Below are 19,402 nucleotides of genomic sequence, written 5' to 3' on the forward strand. Positions count from 1 at the left end.
GACACCATTTATCAAGCGATATTTTGGATATATAAGGTTAAATAAAACATAATACAGTCATCCCTTGGTATCAACAAGGGACTGGTTTCAGGACCTGCTGTGGATACCAAAATCCATGGATGCTCTAGTACATTACACTCAGCCACGTGTACCTGCATGTTCCACATCCTTTGGATTCACAGATAGTATATTACTATTTTTATTGAAAAAAATTCATGTATAAGTGGACTTGTGCAGTTCAAACTTCTGTTATTAAAGGGTCAACTGTATTAATAGTAATCTCACCTATTTCTTTTTACCTGTTTGTAGTGTGGCTAATAGAAAATTTTAAATTATTTTGTGGCATATTACATTCTCTTGGACAGTACTGCTGTAGAGTAATGTTCATAAGTGAAAATAAGAAGTTATTTCTTTACTAGAGAAGAAAAATAAGAAGAGTTCATACTGATAACCTTACATTTCTATAGATAATTTAGTCACATTCTCCCTGATGTTATATTATAAAATGCTTAGCTGGATGTAGGTACAGAATTATTTGTAGATAAATATCACCAGAGATTTCTCAGCACCCACTCATCCCTTGATGAATGTTGATGAGCAAGCCTTAGTACCTAAGTAGTTTTATATAGTAATAATATGAAAACAAATATTACATTAAATTTACCCCTATGTTTTCTAGGATGTAAATGAACTCATAAATAGTTTTCTCTTTCCTTATTTTTATTTGTGGCAAATAACTAAATGGCAGTTTCCCCCCCTTATATTCAGCCCCTTGTTCTTGCGTAAAAAACATCAGAAAAAAATTAATGAATGTGAAGCAAAATGGATTTACATACATAGAAGATATGAAGATAAGCTCTTTAAAGATCTCTTTTTTCTGCCTGGAACTAATAAAACAGAGAAGCTTCCACGTTGGAAATATGTAAGTAAAATTAGTTTATTACTTTTCTTTGAAATGTTTTATTTAAGATACTATAGTTATAATTATGTTGAATTAGTAAGAATTTCTTCAATCTCTTAAATATCTTCCATTACATTGTTAATATTCTGCTTGAGATTTTCTTAATGTGAGAAAAGTCATATAATATATTATAAATTTTTAATGGTATATTAATAGCTCTTACCAGAACCAGCTTATAATTTATGCTTTGTATATATATTTTTCTCTCATTAATTATTGAAAGTATTAATAGTAATTTAAATCTCTTCTTAGCTGAAAACATAAATATTCAGTTTATTAAAGGCTGATAATTTTACATATAATATTCATTCAGTGTTTTATGCTAAATCACATACTGCTTTGAGAACACAACGAAAATAGAACGAGAGTTCTATTTCTTGTATTTATTGAGTGCCTACTATGTACCAGGCACTGTGCTAGATATTTTTTACAAAGTATGCAGTTTATTCTCCACAATACTGTAAGGTAAATATTTTTACTTCTTTTTTATGACTAGGGAAACTGAGACTCAGAAGGGTTAACTTACCAAAAGCGAGATGGTTAAGTGACATTGCTAGAACTTAATTCCAGATCTTCTGACTCCAGACTTTGTGCCTTTTTGTTTTTACAGTTTTGTTTTCATTTGAGCAATAGGTAAGGGGAAAAATGAAGACTCAGCATTATAATATAATTAACTGGAGTGAACTTTTTATAATGTGTAAGGCACTGTGTTTGTGACATAAACTCCTTCATATATGGACCTGTTCCCAAGTAGCCTGGGTTACAAATGTTTCCATTATATTAACATGATTAGAAGAGACTACAAAATGTCCAGACTTCCATTAGTCTGATATCAGTGTAATTGAAGATGTATGTTCTAGATATAGCACAGTAACATCTTCAAGTCCTTAAATCCCACAAAAATTAACCATTGAATAAAAACTTAGGTTTAAAAGGTAAATTATCCTACTCAAAACTTTTCCCTCATTAACACTCATTGCCAACTGTATTACTTTGCTCCAGATGATAATGTGCTCTATAAAGTTTATGTGAAGTGTCTTTTGGCCCTCTATGTAAAACATAAACTTATTCATTTCAGTCATGTCACCTATTTTTTTTTTATGTGCTTCATATAGAGGAGAGTCTTCACTGAATGTTGTATACTGATAGCCAGATTGGATATGGATATGTTGTATGCTGATAACTAAGTTGGATATACTGATAACAACACTTATGTATAAATTTGTCTATACATACATATCCATATATATGTATATCTGCGTATATGTCATATTATGGCAAGTGACTATTATATGTGCAAAAGTAAGAATGAAATATTCATATTATAAAGGTTATGTAATATTTATGAAGTTACATAGAATATACCATTTCAGATCTTTAGAAGTATTTTGAATATTATGAAACTTCTGCTAAAATATGTTAATTATAAGGAGTTTTCTTTTTTTTTCTTTTCAAACATTTCTTTTAACATTTAAAATAATGGAAAGAATAACATTGTTTTTCTTATTACACCATTTTTCATAACAAAGTGAAACTTATCTCTGTGATTTATATAAGGAGTTTTCTAAAGCTCTATGATAGTGATAATTCTGCTAATCACATTACTAATGCCAGTTATTAAGAACACTTGTTTCATATCCAATAAATACATACATTGTCCTATGCTTTTTTCATTGTCTATAGCTACCATTTATAGAACATTGCAGAAGTTGTCTTCAGCTCAATTTCTTAAAGTAATTTAAATAACTTTTCATTGTAAGATTCATCTTTGAATCTACTTCTTCTATATAAAATTGTTGTTCCATCTTCTGCTGGCTTTTTAGTCTTCTTTCAGCTCACTCAGTTGATACATTGTTCTTTGATTATTTTTACTACTCACATGTCTAGTATTTAGTGACTTGTAGCTTGGTTTATTAGAAACTGTAGTGAGAGCAACTGATACCACAGAATGCTCAAGAGAAGCTAGGATCCAGAAAACACTGAAAGATTTAAGGAATAGGAAAGGGGGAGGAGCTGAAAAAATATCAGCATTTAATCCTGGGAGTTAATTTTTAAAAAATACTGTGAGCAAAATGATGGAAAGTGTTAGTAATGGAATTCAAGTTTTGGTAATTAGATAAAGTGATCATTGTCCGAATCTGTTCCTGTTTGGGTTGAAATGTACTTGGTCCAAAGGGCTTAAAACTTTCTATATTAATGGTAACCTAAAACAGAAAGAGACGGAGGTGTGAGTTTAAGTCACTTTCATTTAGGAAATGCTGCCAACCCAGAAGTCCATAAACATCCAGAGTTCATGGTACAAGAGTAAACTGTAAATGAGATCCAGAACCAAAAGTTAGGAGCCATGATGAATGAATCTGATAAAAATTGGGTTGGAATAGAAGAAATTAAGGATCTGAAACAATTGTTAGGGACATTATTTATCCATGGCTTAAAGATATTCATCAGAGAGTGGTTTTTCCTCTTATAGTATAGACTAACATAAATAAAGAATTATGGTGGTCAATTAGATTAAGTTTTAGGGACATTTGTATATTATTATCATGGATTTTGGGGAAATTTAGATACTCTTATGATGGATTTTTCTGGGACACCCAAGACAGTCTGAAATCTGCTTTGGCACAGTTAATCCTTTTACTCAAAGTTGCCAAGGAAAATATATATACAGGGAATAATAGCAAACAAAGCATTCCTAACTAAGGCTTTGTACTAAAATTCTGTTGCAAAATTTTAGTAACCTGGGCTAGACGATGAGATATTCTTTGCTACCTGTGCTTTTTTATCTTGAATAGTCTTCTTTCACTTATTTCCTATATTGCAAACATGAATTTTGGAAGGAATATAGTATGAGAGAAAGTCACACCCAACCAAAAGGAAGGAGATTCAGAGGAGGGGAAAGCAGTCTGCCGTATATTTATCTCAGAGCAGCTTAGTTGTCCCCTTTCCTCTTGCCCCATGCCCTCACATCTGAAGCTTCTTTAAGCCGGTTTATTCATATGTTGTTAGGAAGAAAAGAAAGCATCTAAGAGGTAAGAAAGCATGATGGCCAGGAATCTTTACAGTTTCAACCTCTTGGAAAGAAGGAACAAGTCTATGTGTTGTGGATCTCTATCTTCTTTGACAACCCACCTCCTAGAATCATGATCTAATTTTTTCTCAGAACTTGAGCAACACCCTCCTGCCCTGAAGCGTGAATATTGGAATTTCACACACCTCTGGAAAGGGTGCATATGTTCTCCCTAGTTATCAACAAAAAGAGGGAAAAGATCAATAAGGCAAACCAATCCAATTTCTCTGGAAGAAATTTCTTACTTTCAGCTGTTTCTAACACATTGAATGTTCACATCTTGTTCTCCTTTATGATGTTATATATATAGTTCCTGGAAACACTGGACATAATCTAGTATGACAGTCATCTATACTAAGTAAGATTTATTTTAGGACTGCAGATTTGGTTGAATTCTAAGATTTTTTAAATTGATTTCCCTTGCTTTCAAAGATTCATTTTTCACATAACTAATATTGATAGAACTATATGCATTCCATGTTGAATACCATTTTTGTAAAACCAAATAAAGCAAAATGTTCTTGAATATAATCTTCCTGTGAACTCTTTCCATTAATTACTATTAAATACATTTTCCTAAATATCTGTGTATATATGTGTATGTATTAAAAGACAAACAGTACACACATATTTACTATATATATATTTATATATATAAAACTGAGGAACTGTTTGTCTTTTAATAAGCGTTCAAAAATATAAACTAACTTTTTAATTATACCACATGTACATTAAAGAATACATGGAAAGCACAGTCATCAAGATAATAGTGGTTATTTAAGTGGCAGAATGTTAGGTGATTATTCCTTTCTTTCTGATAATTTTACATATTTTTTCCTCATCAGAAATCATGTTTTATTTACATGATAAAAACAAAGATTTTGCATTGTGGATAAAAAGATTTTATCTCCATCTTTTATAACAAACAGAAATAATGCCTTTAAGAACTTCTGTTTTGTATCATACCCATATTAAGAATTACCTTTTTTAAATTAACAAGCATTATTTTTAGAACACTTTCAGGTTACAGCAAAATTAGCAGAAAGTATAGAGCTCCTGGGTCCACCCTGTCCCCACATATATACACTATCCACTATCCACATCCCACACCACAGTGGTGTATTTGTTACAGTTGATGAACCTATGTTAACACACCATTATCACCCAAAGTCCACAGTTTACCTTAGGGTTCACTCTTGGTGTTGTACATTCTATTGATTTTGACAAATGTGTAATGACATTTAACCATTAGACTATGATACAAAATAGTTTCATTGCCCTAAAATGCTCTGTGTTCTGCCTATTCATCCTTTTTTCCCCTTAACCCTTGGCAACCAATCAATAATAAGCTGTCTCTATAGCTTTTTCTTTTCTGGAATATCATATAGTTGGAATCAAATAGTGTGTAGCATGTGTAGCCTTTTTAGATGGGCTTCTTTCATGTAGTAACATGTATTTAAATTTCCTCCTTGTCTTTTCATGGCTTAATAACTCATTTCTTCTTAGCAGTAAATAATATTTCAGTCTCGATATACTGCTGTCCATTTATCCATTTACCTGTTGGAGGGCACTTTGGTTACTTCTAAGTTCTAGCAGTTATGAACAAAGTGGCTATAAACATCCATGTGTAGGTTTTTATATAGTCATAAATTTTCAGTTTGGGTAAATACAAGGGAACATAATTGCTAGATTATGTGGTAGGAGGATTTTTAGTTTTGTGAAAAAACAAGCAAACAAACCAAAAAAAAAAAAAAAAAAAACTGCCAAACTGTCTTCCGAAGTATCTGTACCATTTTTCGTTCCCACCAGCAATGAATAAGAGTTCTTGTTGCTACAAATTTTTATCAGCACTTGGTATTGTTAGTGTCATGGATTTTGGCCATTCCAACAGGTACGCAGTAGTATCTCCTTGTTGCTTTAATTTGCAATTCCTCAATGGCATGTGATGACATCTTTTCATATGTTTATTTGCCATCTGTATATCTTCTTTAGTGGGGTGAAATTCTCTTTTTACTATTAAAAAATCTGATGATTGACCATCACATGGCCCATGTGAATAAGAGAGGAAAGAGGATTCACCATACTCAGGTGCGCTGAGTGCACTGATAATCACGATCTATGTGGATGACATTCCCTGGAGTCGTGTGGAGCACAGCTTGCTTGGCAGGGTGAAATTGTGCTAACTTTATAAATCTGAGTAACTAATCATATTTGAGTTTTTGTTTTGGTTTGGTTTGGTTTTATGTCCAATTTAAATTCAGGTAAATATGGGGGCAGGGAGAGAGAATAAACAGCTTCATAATTTTAGAAGCCAAAAATGTTGAGTCTACCCTTACCCTCTTCGTTGTCTAGTTTAACAGTAAATGATACCAAGAAAATATTGAGAGGGTTGATCTTATATCAGATTCAGGAGATGTTAAATGGGTCACCCCATTTATTTTATGTAGGGCGTTAAAAAAACTCATGGATAGATTTTTTTTTTTTTAATTTCATTGTATTGTGAAGAGTGTTTCCTTATGCTGGAAACTGACTGTTATTATCATTTAGCTTCTGGGATGTTGTACTAGTTGATGTAATTCTAAGAAAAATCTTTGTAATGACATTCTTCCATCTTCTCTAAAAATTACTTTTTGTTATTGCCTAACGGTCGTTTGGGGGCCCCATCAGCAATACCGGCCTTTTCAAATGGGTAGTTTTTGAATACTTAGAATATCCTTAGCACTGTAACAAATTCTAAGGCCTTAAAAATTGCCATCAAGCCATTTCTATGCTGGAATTTGTAGGGAGAGGGGGGAAAAAACTGGGAAAAACTTACTGGGTAGGGGCTGATCATATAACCTGTGGAATTGAAAGGAATGTACAAATTCAAATCCTACATCTTAGGGTCTGATCAACGGTGTTGGAGTTGTCCTGAGTATAAAGACTTATGAGAAATAGTGGCTTTTAGGGTGAGATCGAAATATGAGATATTTATCAGAAGAGTCTATAAGTACAGATGCCAGGGCTACCAGAGGCTAAGGGCAACTTAATTTAATTCACCCTTCTTTTGGAGTCCCAAGAAGCAAAAATGATGACTTAGAAGTGCAGATGTAGCTTAATGTCTTAATCAACACATAAGGGGCTAATTTTATCCATTTAATAAAGTTTGATAGATATTTACTAGGTGCTTCCTAGGTATCAGGTCCCCTGCTTGTCACTGGCAATAAAAAAAAAAAAATAAAGCATGGCCCCTTTAATCAAAGATTTTACTGAGACTAAAAGAAGAAGATCTGGAACTAAATGAATAAGATTAGGACAGAAGCATATAAGGATAATATCAGACACCATTTGTAGCTGCTCAGATGCAAGGAGTGTGGCTAGCTGACAGTTCCAGTTGTTAGATTTTTCAGGGTCCACCCCTGCTTTCAAATCAAAGTCACATTATTTTCTAGGCAACCTTCAGCCAACTCCTGAATAAGGCACTGTTATACAGACCCGGCCATTTCTGCTTATTGTTGGACTTTTCAGATAGAGATAGACTTTGCTTCAGAGACATTGGCTCTCCCTACTTAATTCACTTCCTCTGTTTTCCTTTAAAAAGTGTGAATTCCCAATAAAACTTTTGCAGACTTAACTGTCTTGGTATCTCCTTTCTAGAAAACCCTGTGACATCATATATTATGCTTGGCTCCATAAATATGAATAAGAAAGATTTAAATCTAAGCAATTTCAGAATTATTTTAAAAAGCAGCAAATGGATGCTAGATTAATACATAATCTGAGTTATAAAACTATGGGGTTACCAAGGTCAACACAGAGAGAGAACTAGCAAAATGAGAGAACTAGCAAAATGAGAGAACTGAACAATTTACCTTATAGCATAACACATCTGGAAAAAGTAAAGGTGTACAAACTATGAAGTGCTCGTAGTACTGCTCAACATAAACTTTGTGCAGTGAGGTGAATAAAGGAAAATCAAGTGACTTAAACCCGAGATGGATAGAATTTAGGAAACATATTAAGGAGATCTTTATAAATTATGCCAGATGATAACTTTATTGGCATTTTTTTAACATCTTGCAAATTGTCATTTCTGTTGGTCTTATCCTAAAAGCTGTAGTATCAATAATAAACAATACATTGATTCTCTCCTAGGGTCACAAGACAAATATAAATACAAATATAAGTAAAAATCCCTTTATTCTTAATGTTATTCAGTGAAGTATTCATTTTTCTGTTATTGAAAAATACGTTATTATAATCATAGTTCCATCTCAACTGTTCACACAGAATACTCACGTTATCTGCATGCTATCCTGACCTTCCAGAACCAGAGGACAATTGGCACTATAAACACAGATTTCCTTTTGTTAAAATACACCGTTTGGAAGTAATCTTTTGCTCTGTGTGTAAAGATGCTGTGTCCACATTTCTGTGGACTACAAAGAGTATTCCTGCCTGAATGATTTCATGGAGAGGCTAGAAATCTACCAGTACCCTTCAGCTAATTCTCTCTGGTATTCAAAGTTTCTCAGTGTTTGCTGACTCAGAAGTGAAGGCTAATTTTATGACAAGCAGAAAACTAGCTCAAATTTATGTCCTTCAGGTTTTCTCATCTGCCTCATTTTCCAGACAGTAGGCTTTATGCCACTCTTTCTTAAGACAGGTTTTCTTGGCATGATCATGGTTTGCAGTCTGCACTTTTGAGACCATATCTCTATTGCACATTTCCAGGTAGCTCTCCTTTTGGTTCTCCTTCTTGCCTAGAAATAAGCTAAATTTGCTTCCCCTTTCCTGTTAAGGTCCTGCTCTATTACTATCATTTCCATTTCTTTATGCTCCAAGTTACTAATTTTCCCTTATAAATCTCATCCCATGGTTCATTTGTTCTTTCCTTTTATTATGTCACAATTTGATAATTCATTTAAATAATGTGTAAATCTTAAATGATTTTGAAGTAGTACTTACATCCTTTGGAAGTATCTAAACATATTTTTTATTAAGGAACATGCAAATTTAACTTACATCATACTCAATATTAATTAAAGAAAGCCTTTTTTATGTATTGACCACTTGTATTCCTTACTTTGTGACTTGCCTTTGTTTATTTTCTTTTTCATTGTTTGTTCATATCCTTTCCTTTGTTCATTGTTCTTTTGGCATGGGCTTGCTATAAAGAGTTTTATTCCGTTTAATTTGGAATTTATTCCATTTAATTTCAGTTAAATTTGCATTTTTCATGTTTTTTTCCAGTTTATCATTTGTGTATTACTTTTATCTATAGTGTCTTCTGCTGTTCAGAAATTTTTAATTCTAATGTGGTCAAACCAGTGAGTATTTAGGGTTTCTGTTCTTTATGTAATGCTAAAAAAAAAAAAGTTCTTCCCAACTATAAAATTATAGAAAGATGAGTCCTTTTATTCTAACATTTCCTGTTTTATATTATTACTTTTAAGTGTATTTCCATTAGGAGATTATTTTAGTTTTGGGTTGTAGAAAAATAGAACTTTATATTTTTGAATGAAATATGGCCATTTGCAGCAATGTGATGAACCTAGAGAATCATATGCTTAGTGAAATAAGTCAGACAGGAAAGGCAAATACTGTATAATAGCACTTATATATGGAATCGAAAAAATAATACAAATGAACGTGTATGTAAAACAGAAACAGACTCACAGATATAGAAAACAAATTTGTAGTTACCAGAGGGGAGAGGGGAAAGAGAAATTAACTGCTAACAACTACTATATATAAATAGATAGGTAACAAAGATACACTGTATGGCACAAGGGATTATACTCAATATCTTTGATAACCTATAATGGAGTATAATCTGCAAAAATACTGACTCACTATGCTGGACGCCTGAAACTAACACACTACTGTAAAGCAACTATACTTCCAATAGAAAAAAATAATTAACTTTAGAGGAAGAGAATGTATGTTTTTATCTGTAGTAATTAAATCATTCCAATACTATTTGTTAATTATTATTCTACCAAGTATTTAAAATAATATTTTTATCACATATAGTATTCTCATTTCTACTTATCCAAAAACAGCATCATTCTAATGTTTTAGCCATTTAATGTTGATTTTTTGATAAGACAAGCCAATTTTCATTATTATTGGCTATTTTTGTGTTTTATTTCCTCAAATGAAGTTTAAAATTATTTTATATAATACAAGATACGTAATTTTTAATGGCCTTATATTTAGAAACTGATTATGGGAAAATAAACATGTTACAATATTGAGTCATTTGATTAAGTACTTCTGTATATATCTCCATTTATTCTGTTATTCTTATCGCTTTCAATAAAGTTGTTTAGTATTCATGTAGGTTTTGTACATTTAAGATTACAAGATGTTGTTTTATGTTTTATTGAGAATTGAAATTTTTAAAATTATAATTGCAGACTAGTGTTTTTATAAGAGTGTGTTGATTTTTTCTACTCACTATCTTACGATTTTAAATAATTTTTAATTCAGTTGATTCCATTAGATTGTCAAGGTATTCATTAGAAAATGATCATTTTTCTCTTCCTTTTAAACAATCATACTTTTTGCTGTTTATCTTGCTTTCTTGAGTAGGTCACAAATTCAAGAATAATATTGGTAGTAAATGGGTATTCTTGTGTTTTTTCTGACTTTGATGCTAATGCCGCTATTATTTCACCCTGAAATACATAATAATTTCTGATAGGTACTCGTCATCATGTTAGAAAGTATCTTATTACTGAGATACTGGATTAAATATAAAGCAAAAATACTTGTTTAATATTATCACATGCCTTTTCAGACTCTATTGAGAGTCTTAATTTTGTTCTCTAGTATACTAATGAATTAAATCAATGTATCTTCTTATTTTGAACCATATTTGCATTCTTAAAACACACCTTAGTCACTGTGTATTTTGGTTTGGATGGGAAACATTTGGCTGGAATTGCTAATACTTATTTTAAGATTTCACTCTCTGTAATAATGAGTGAAGTTGTATTGTTTTCTTTTGGTGCCTACTTTTTGAAGTATTGATATCAGGACCGTGGTCTATCTTAAGACATTTTTCTCTTTTTCCTATGCTTTGAACCAATTTCAGGAGTACAGGAATTATTTATCCTTTGAATGTTTACTAATAAGCCTTGCCCATGCAATTATCAAATTCCTATGACTTTTTTTGTTTGTTTGTTTGTTTTTTGTTTTGTTTCATTTTACATTTTTCATTGTGGTATAAAAAATAACATTCTATTTACCATTTAAATATTTTAAGTTTATAGTTCAGTAGTGTTAAGTATATTCACATTATCATACAAAGATCTCTGGAACTTTTTCATCTTGCAAATTGAGACTCAGTATTCACTGAACAACTCTCTCTTACCCTCTCCCTCCAGCCCTGGGCAGCCACCATTCTACTTTCTGTCTCTATGAATTTGAGTACTCTAAGTCCTTCATATAAGTGGAATCATACAGTTATTTATCCTTTTGTGACTGGCTTATTTCACTTAACACAAAGTCCTTAAGCTTCGTTCATGTTGTAGCATGTGTCAGAATTTCTTTCCTTTTTAAGGCTGAATAATATTCTGTAGTATGTATAGACCACATTTTGTGTATCTATTTATCTGTTAATAGACACTTGGCTTGTTTTCACCTCAGTCATTGTGAATAATGGTTCTATGAACATGAATGTACAGAAATCTTGTCATGACCCTGCTTTCAGTTCTTTTGGGAATATACCCATGAGTGAGATTGCTGGGTCATGTGGTAGGACAATTTTTAATGTTTTAAGGAATCGCCATTCTGTTTTCCATAGCAGTTTCTCCATTCTGTAATTCTACCAAGTTATCTATTTTCAAAAGCTTCAACTTTTTAAAAATTGAAGTATATTTGATTTACAATATTGTGTTAGTTTCACATATACAGCAAAATGATTTGGTTATATATGTATATATTCCTTTTTTCGATTCTTTTCCATTATAGGTTATTACAAGATATTAAATATAGCTCCCTGTGCTATACAGTAAATCCTTGTTGTTTATTTTATATATGATAGTGTGCATATGTTAATCTCATAATTCTGATTTATCCCTTCCCACATTCCCCTTTGGTAACAATAAGTTTGTTTTCAATGTCTTTGAGTCTATTTCTGTTTTGTAAATAGCTCATCTGTACTATTTTTCAGATTCCACATATAAGTGAGATCATATAATATTTGTTTTTCTCTGTTTGACTTCACTTAGAATGATTATCTCTAGGTCCATCCATGTTGCTGCAAATGCCATTGTTACATTCTTTTTATGGCTGAACATTGTGTTATATACTTTTATATATATTTGTATCTATATTTATAATACCACATCTTCTTTATCCATTCATCTATTTATGGACATTTAGATTGCTTCCATATCTTGATATGGAATATCAAATAAGTCTGCAGTAATCAGAGGGGGTGCATATGTCTTTTTGAATTAGTGTTTTTGTTCTTGTTTTTGATAAATACCCAGTAGAGGAATTGCTGGATTATATGGGAGTTCTATTTTTGATTCTTTTTGAAGAACTTCCATACTTTTTCCATAGTGTCTGCATCAATTCACATTCCCACCAACAGTGCATGAGGGCTCCCTTTTCTCCTCATCCTCACCAGCACTCAGTATTTGTTGTCTTTTTGGTAACAGCCATTCTGACAGCTGTAAGATGACATTTCATTCTGATTTTGATCTGCATTTCTCTGATGATTAGTGATGTTGAGCATCTTTTTATGTCTGTTAGCCATCTGTATGTCTTTTTTGGAAAAAAAGTCTATTCCGATCCTCTGCCCATTTTTAAACAGGCTTTTTTTTTTGATGTTGAGTTGTGTGAATTTTTTTGTATACTGGATACTAATCCCTTATAGGACATATCATTTGCAAATATCTTCTCCTTCATTAGGTATACTTTTCATTTTGTTAATAGTTTCATCACCCCAAGAAGAAATCCCATACCTTTTAACTGTACTCACTACACTCCTTAGCAATCATTAATCTGTTTTCAATCTCTATGAATGTGCCTATTCTAGGCATTTAATATTAATGAAAAATATGTGGTCTTTTGTGTCTGGCTTCTTTCACTTCACATAATGCTTTCAAGATTCATCCATGCTGTAGCAATGTATTAGTCTTTCATTCATTTTTATAGCTTAATAATATTTCTTTGTATAAATATACCACATTTTAAAATCCATTCATTAGTTGGTTGTTTCCAATTTATGGCTTGATATTATTAATTCTGCTGTGAACATCCATGTACGTATTTTTCAGTTTTCTTGTGTGTATATCTAGTAGTATAAACAGGGTTATTTGGTATTTTATGTTTAATTTTTTGAGGCACTGCCAAACTGTTTTCTTTGACAGCTGCACCATTTTGCATTCACATCATCAGTGTATGAGAGTTCTAATTTCTCCAAATCCTCATTAACACTTATATTGTCTGTCTTTTAAATTATAGCCAACGTAGTGAGTATGAAGTAGTATGAAGTGGTACTTCATTGTAGTTTTAATTGGCATTTCCCTAATGACTACTGATGCTGAGAACCTTTTCGTATATTTATTGGCCATTTGGATATCTTCTTTGGAGAACCATCTATTCAGATCCTTTGATCATTTTATAATAGGTTGTTCTTTTACTATTGAATTGTAAAAATGCTTTATATATTTTTGATAAAAGTTTATCACCCATATGATTTGAAAATATTTTCCCACTATGTAGGTTGCTTTTTCACTTTCTTAATGGTATTCTTTGAAGAATAAAATTTTTAATTTTGATAAAATCCAATTTGTCTGGGTTTTTTGTCACTTACACTTTTCTTGTGACATCTAGGAAACCATTTTCTAGACCAACATCTCAAAGATTTATTTCTATGTTTGTTTCTAAGAGTTTTATAAATTTAGCTCCTAAATGTCAGCATATGATTCATTTTGAGCTAATTTTTATATAGTATGAGACAGAGTTTCAAATTAATTCTTTTATATTAGATAGTTGTTTGTACCATTTTTTTTTTTAAGAAAAAAACTCCTCTTCCTATAGAATTATCTTGGTACCCTTGTCGGAACTCTGTTGACCATACGTAATGATTTATTTATGGACCCTAAGTTCTGTTCCATTGATCTGTATGTCTATCCCCACACTCATTTTGGCTTTCCATGATTTTTGAAATTTAAATAATATGAAATAAACTGAAAAAAAAAGCTCAGTATCTTAAGAATCTCTAATAGTAAAGTTTACCTATTATGTTATGCTTAAGATTTAAACCTATTATACTTATATTTGTGTTTTATATCATTATACTCCTATTCAAAAATTAATCAACATGCAAACCAACTCCTCCCATATGTATAAATGATATATTATTTACCTTCAAATTTTTGAAAAAATTTGCAATTTTAAGATTCATGGATAGGTAGAAAATTTGATATGGAGAGAAAGTTTCCAACAGTTGACAAGTGGAAAAAAATATTCAAAATCCTTAGAGACAATTAATGATTTTCCCTTTCATAGAACAGTGATTTATCCCACTACGGTCACATAGTATATTACAAATGTAATGGTCTTCATAATCACAAATTAACTTTGCCTGCATATTGTAAAGGCAATAGATGTATACTAGCATGATTTTGTACATGTAAATAGGTATCAATATAGACTTTTTTTTATGTAAGTGTTAAACCTTGGTTTTAAATTTCAAGTTCTGTATTCTAACCTCAGTGTGTTCTTCACCTCAGCATACTATGCAGAACTCAAGAAGAGGGGAATTTTTTATTTTTTAGGATTTTATTGTTTAGATGAGGTAATAGAATAATGGCCAATACATCTATATAATTAAGCACCAAATGCGTGGTGGATCATATAAAAAAAAATGAATGTCAAAACATTAAAAATCAAGGGTAAGATTAGAAAAAAATTACATGAACAAAGTTATGGAGGTGAAAATTAGCTTGACAAATGTGTGAATGGGAAGGAAGTTATGAGAGGAATTGTGAAAACTGAAGTTGGATAGAGATGTTAATGGACATTTTAATTTTCACTTGAGTGCTTAAAATGATTAGTTGACAATAAAATGTCTATACATTTTAATACCATATTGCAGTTATATACTTATGAAATAATTTAGAATTAACAAGTTACTTTTGTTATTCAACTTTTATGTAGGATAGTGGGATTAAATTAAAAATTAGGATGATTTATTTAATTGTTTTATTTATAATGTAAAGGAGAGAGTAAAGAGTGAAATCTTATAACCATCAGGCTAAAGTTTTCTAAGTACTGAAGTGTCGTAACACATGACAAGAGAATGTAGGAAGTTTTCCAGAGGCTAGATGAAGGCTGTAATAGAGGCTGTGGATTTTAGTAGTTTATGGGCATTTTATAATTTTGTTTCAGTTTACCTTTTCACTGTTTTTTGCTCATTATTCTATTATACACAATACACTGTAACTGGTTCAGTTTCTTTACCTTTATCTTCCATCTCCTTGTTAATTCTTACCTGTTTGCCTCTTATTTTCCTTATGTGAGTTAAGCAATTATCTACTTTTTCACATCTGACTAATTCTTTCTCCTAGTTTCTTCAAGATGCTTTCCAATGAGCTCAACCTTCTGATAACATTTGCATTTTTAAAATATCACTCAAATTGGAACTTTAGCATATATTTTATCTTGATATTCATGGGAAATGGTAGATTAATTAAAGCAAAATTGTTAGGCTAGGAAAGAATTTGGACTTGGTCACTGGTACATTTCAGGAGACAGAATTAGTTAGAGGTGGGAAACATTGCAAAGGCAGGACAGAGTGATAAAGTCTTAAGTGACAAAGTTCTAATTACCATCATTATTTGTCAGGCTAAGAGCAAAGATAAATTAACAGGGAATTTTAAGTATTAGTCTGGAGAGACTTAGTGTCTCCTATCTTATGTCCTAGAATTGGGAGGAGAATGGACTCTGTATTTTGGAGATTTAGTAGCTCCGAAGGAGGGAAAGGATGATTACAGAAATAGAGCATTATATATTGCCAACGGCCTTTCCTTCAGAAGAGAACCATTGCTGCATATGAGAGATTCCAGTATTAGAATTCAGCTTGGTAGAATTAGCTGTATTTGATCTTGGCTGCTATGAATCATTCAGCCAGTTATTGACAGCAGTCTCTTCTTTTTCATAGAGAGGGCTAATACATAAAAGCATTGCTATGTTTTCTCCCCCCAATTCACCTCCATTCCAGCACATTGCCTCCTTTCTACAATTATGCCATCAAATAGTCTCCATCTCAAAGTAGGCACTAAAATGCCCCTGTTCATTCACCTTAAGTTCTTGGTGCCAAAGCCAAAACCTCCTTCCTAGAATCTCATTTTTGCTTCTTTTTGTTTAAGGATGAGATTATTCCCAGAATTATACTTCTTTACCTGTTTCCTTCTTCACTTCAGCTTGTAGCGTTAAATAAAAGGCTAAAGTCCCTGATGTAATCCGGAACAAAGACTTCTTCTCTTCTAATATTAGGGGAAATTAGTTTCTCTCACGTAATTGGAATATTATTACTAATATTTTTTTCTTGTATATGTTTCTGTTTAAATGTATGTTTACCATACTTCCTTTGAAGGTGACTATTTTATGTGAATGTCTATATTCTGGGAGCATAAGCTACATTATGGTAGGTTGTAATTTATTTATTTTTGCCACCCTTTCCTAGCACAGTGATACGCACATAGGAGGCACTCAACAAATATTTACTGATTTAAAATACTATTTGATGCATTTAAAAGAAATATATTCCAGACTCTACTTATATTTTTGAGTTATAATTTATTTATAACTCATGGAGTCATTTTAGTATATTTTCTGAAAATATTAATCCATTGTGCTAGCATGAAAAGACTAGTTAATAGAATTCTGCTTATCATCGAGATCTTTGTATGTGGGCAGAAAGAATTAAGGTTATCGTTGAAAGAAGACAGATTATAATAAGGTGCAAGTCAAAAATATAATATGGAGTACAAAAAGATCTTACAAAGTTATGAGCTATATGAATAAAACAGATTTTCTTGCCAGACCTGTTACTAAAACTTAGAACACCTTTCAAAAATAGAGAAGGAAAAGGGGTTACCATACTGTGGTAATTATAATGAAACTCATTATTCTGGAAATGCTATATGCCAATGATATAAGCAGACTAAATTATATAGATAAATTAATGAATAGTGGATCCTTAATGGGTTATAAAGAAAATGAAAATTTTTTTTTGCTGCATAGCCTGAATTTTTCACAGTATGTTTCTTTTTGCTTCTGTTAGAGGTAGGATACTTGGTTTAGGGCAATTGATCTGACTTCCTATGCCAAGTCATTTCTTCCCCAATTCTTAGGAATGCTGATATAGTCTTGAAAATACGTTCAAAGACACCATTAGAATATAATACAAGATGTACACTTTTTGAAATTGGTGCATGGCCTTAATGTAAGAAATAGTGTTTATTTCTTAACTACTAAATATTTATAGGAAATGCATACACTCTCATTTCATAAGAACCATCTTAGTGGAGAGTAGAGGTAGAAGAAAATAGATAAAAATTATGCCTTTCCTTTTTAGTTTTAACTTCTGAGTTCATTGAAATGTGAAAAACGTATCATTTATATTTTTAGGTCTCTTTCTGTCATATAGAGAGCCATGATTATTAGAATTCATGAGCACCTGAAAGCAAATCTGGAGCTCACTTTCCTCAAGGCAAAAATATAATGTTTGCTGACTATCATTAACTAATGGTACACCTCAAGAGTTTAACTGTATTTTTTCCATCTGTAAACTTTGTTACTGTATTTTTCTTCAGGGTAAAAAAAAATTATGGGTCAATTTTCACTGAAGTGGGCTGGATTTATGTATTCACCTCTCATCAGTGTCAAAAGGAATTGTGCACATCATTCTCTGGACAACAGGATGAAAACCTGTCTCTGATTGGACACTAGGGATATCAGCTGTACACACAAGATAAGTCTACAGTTGAAAAGAGAAATACACTTAATAATTCATCCAAGCCAGCATAATTTAACAATTTGAGACTTGCATAAAAATGTTCATGAAATTATTTACTTCCTCATGCAAGAAAGCTAATATTACCATTTTAAAATCCAGTGAAACGTACCAGCATAAAAAATTTGCCTTGCAAAGACTGCTAATGCAAACCTTTTCAAGCTGTCCATCTTTTTATAATAAAAAAGCTAACAAACAAAAGTAATAAAAGACCATTCTTTACCACTTACTTAGAATGAATTTTTATTTGTTCCACGTAAGAGAAAGTGGCTATTTCAATGTATTTTAGTATCGGGTCTAAGCCTTGAATGACAAAAGATTTGTGTATTATGACTCATCTAGAAATTGACAGGACTGAATTGTCTTAAAACAAATTTAGGCGCCATGACTTGGTAAATATTAATTATTGAATCACACTGCTGCTCTCTGGTCTACTTAAGATATTTTTAGAGATATTCCATATAAGTATGGGGTTTTGCTGACGATATTCACCTAGAAAGCCTGGAGAGACTCATAGTAAATTGCAGACATTTCTTTACATTTGTCTTTGTTTGCTAAAATATAAAGATTCTGACAATACCTACTTTAATAGCTTAAGAACCTGAAATAAGCCTGTTTGTATCTTTGAAAGTTTTGGTAACTACAGCATTGAGTTATTTTATCCAGCCATAGAAATGTTGAACTTCATGTAAATAATAAGGATTTGGACCATGGCGGAAATATTTCCAGTAAGAGCAGTAGGGCTGTGGTTGTTACAGAAGCTGTGCTGATTACATTAAGTCGGACAGACTGAGACCTGTACTGAAGCTGTAGAACTTGCAGGTTGGCAACCCATGGTCAGTGAAAGCACTTTACTGAATCTGTCTGTCTGTCTGTCTGTCTCTCTCTCCTCTCTCTCTCCCCTGAGTATGTATACATATACTGTTACATCCATTATATACTCCACCTATTATATAATCCACTTTTTCTCAAAGGAGTCCCTGCAGTTTCTGGGATATTTGTAACATCTGGAGGAAAGGAGCATAATTAAACTGAATTTGAAACAGTCATTTTAGTCCTTAGTATTGTAATAAAAGCTTGTATGAAGCAACATTTATAAATATTCTGAACTCTAAAATTGCAAAAGGCTAAATCCTCAGTTTTAGAAAATATTATCCAAGTAATTGTTATTGAGTCAATTTTAGTAGTTTGTCAATATGTTTTTGTAAAGCATATTTAAATTGGTTATAATATGCTTTACTTTAGAAACATAATTATATATATGAATAATATGTTAATTTATGGAGGTGTTTTCTTTATGGTAAATATAAACCCCTGCTCAGATTCTAAAGCAATTTAAAACATATAAACT

The 19,402-nt window shown here is 31.7% G+C and overlaps 1 protein-coding gene across 5 annotated transcripts in view; it reads left to right on the plus strand.

Annotated features, from left to right (window-relative positions):
* Window positions 1-19,402, plus strand: part of LRRIQ3 (leucine rich repeats and IQ motif containing 3) — a 131,420-nt gene that overhangs the window by 58,814 nt on the left and 53,204 nt on the right. For 3 of the 5 annotated variants that reach the window (XM_010963458.3, XM_045522938.2, XM_074376242.1), the window contains one exon: window positions 769-922. In XM_010963458.3, the coding sequence (XP_010961760.1) occupies window positions 769-922 (154 nt within the window). Of the gene's footprint in view, window positions 1-768; window positions 923-1,571; window positions 2,750-17,851; window positions 18,232-19,402 lie in introns of those variants that run through there. The other 2 variants (XM_074376244.1, XM_074376243.1) reach the window with 2 other exon arrangements.

Source organism: Camelus bactrianus, chromosome 13, assembly GCF_048773025.1.
Source record: "Camelus bactrianus isolate YW-2024 breed Bactrian camel chromosome 13, ASM4877302v1, whole genome shotgun sequence".
NCBI classification, from domain to species: Eukaryota; Metazoa; Chordata; class Mammalia; order Artiodactyla; family Camelidae; genus Camelus; species Camelus bactrianus.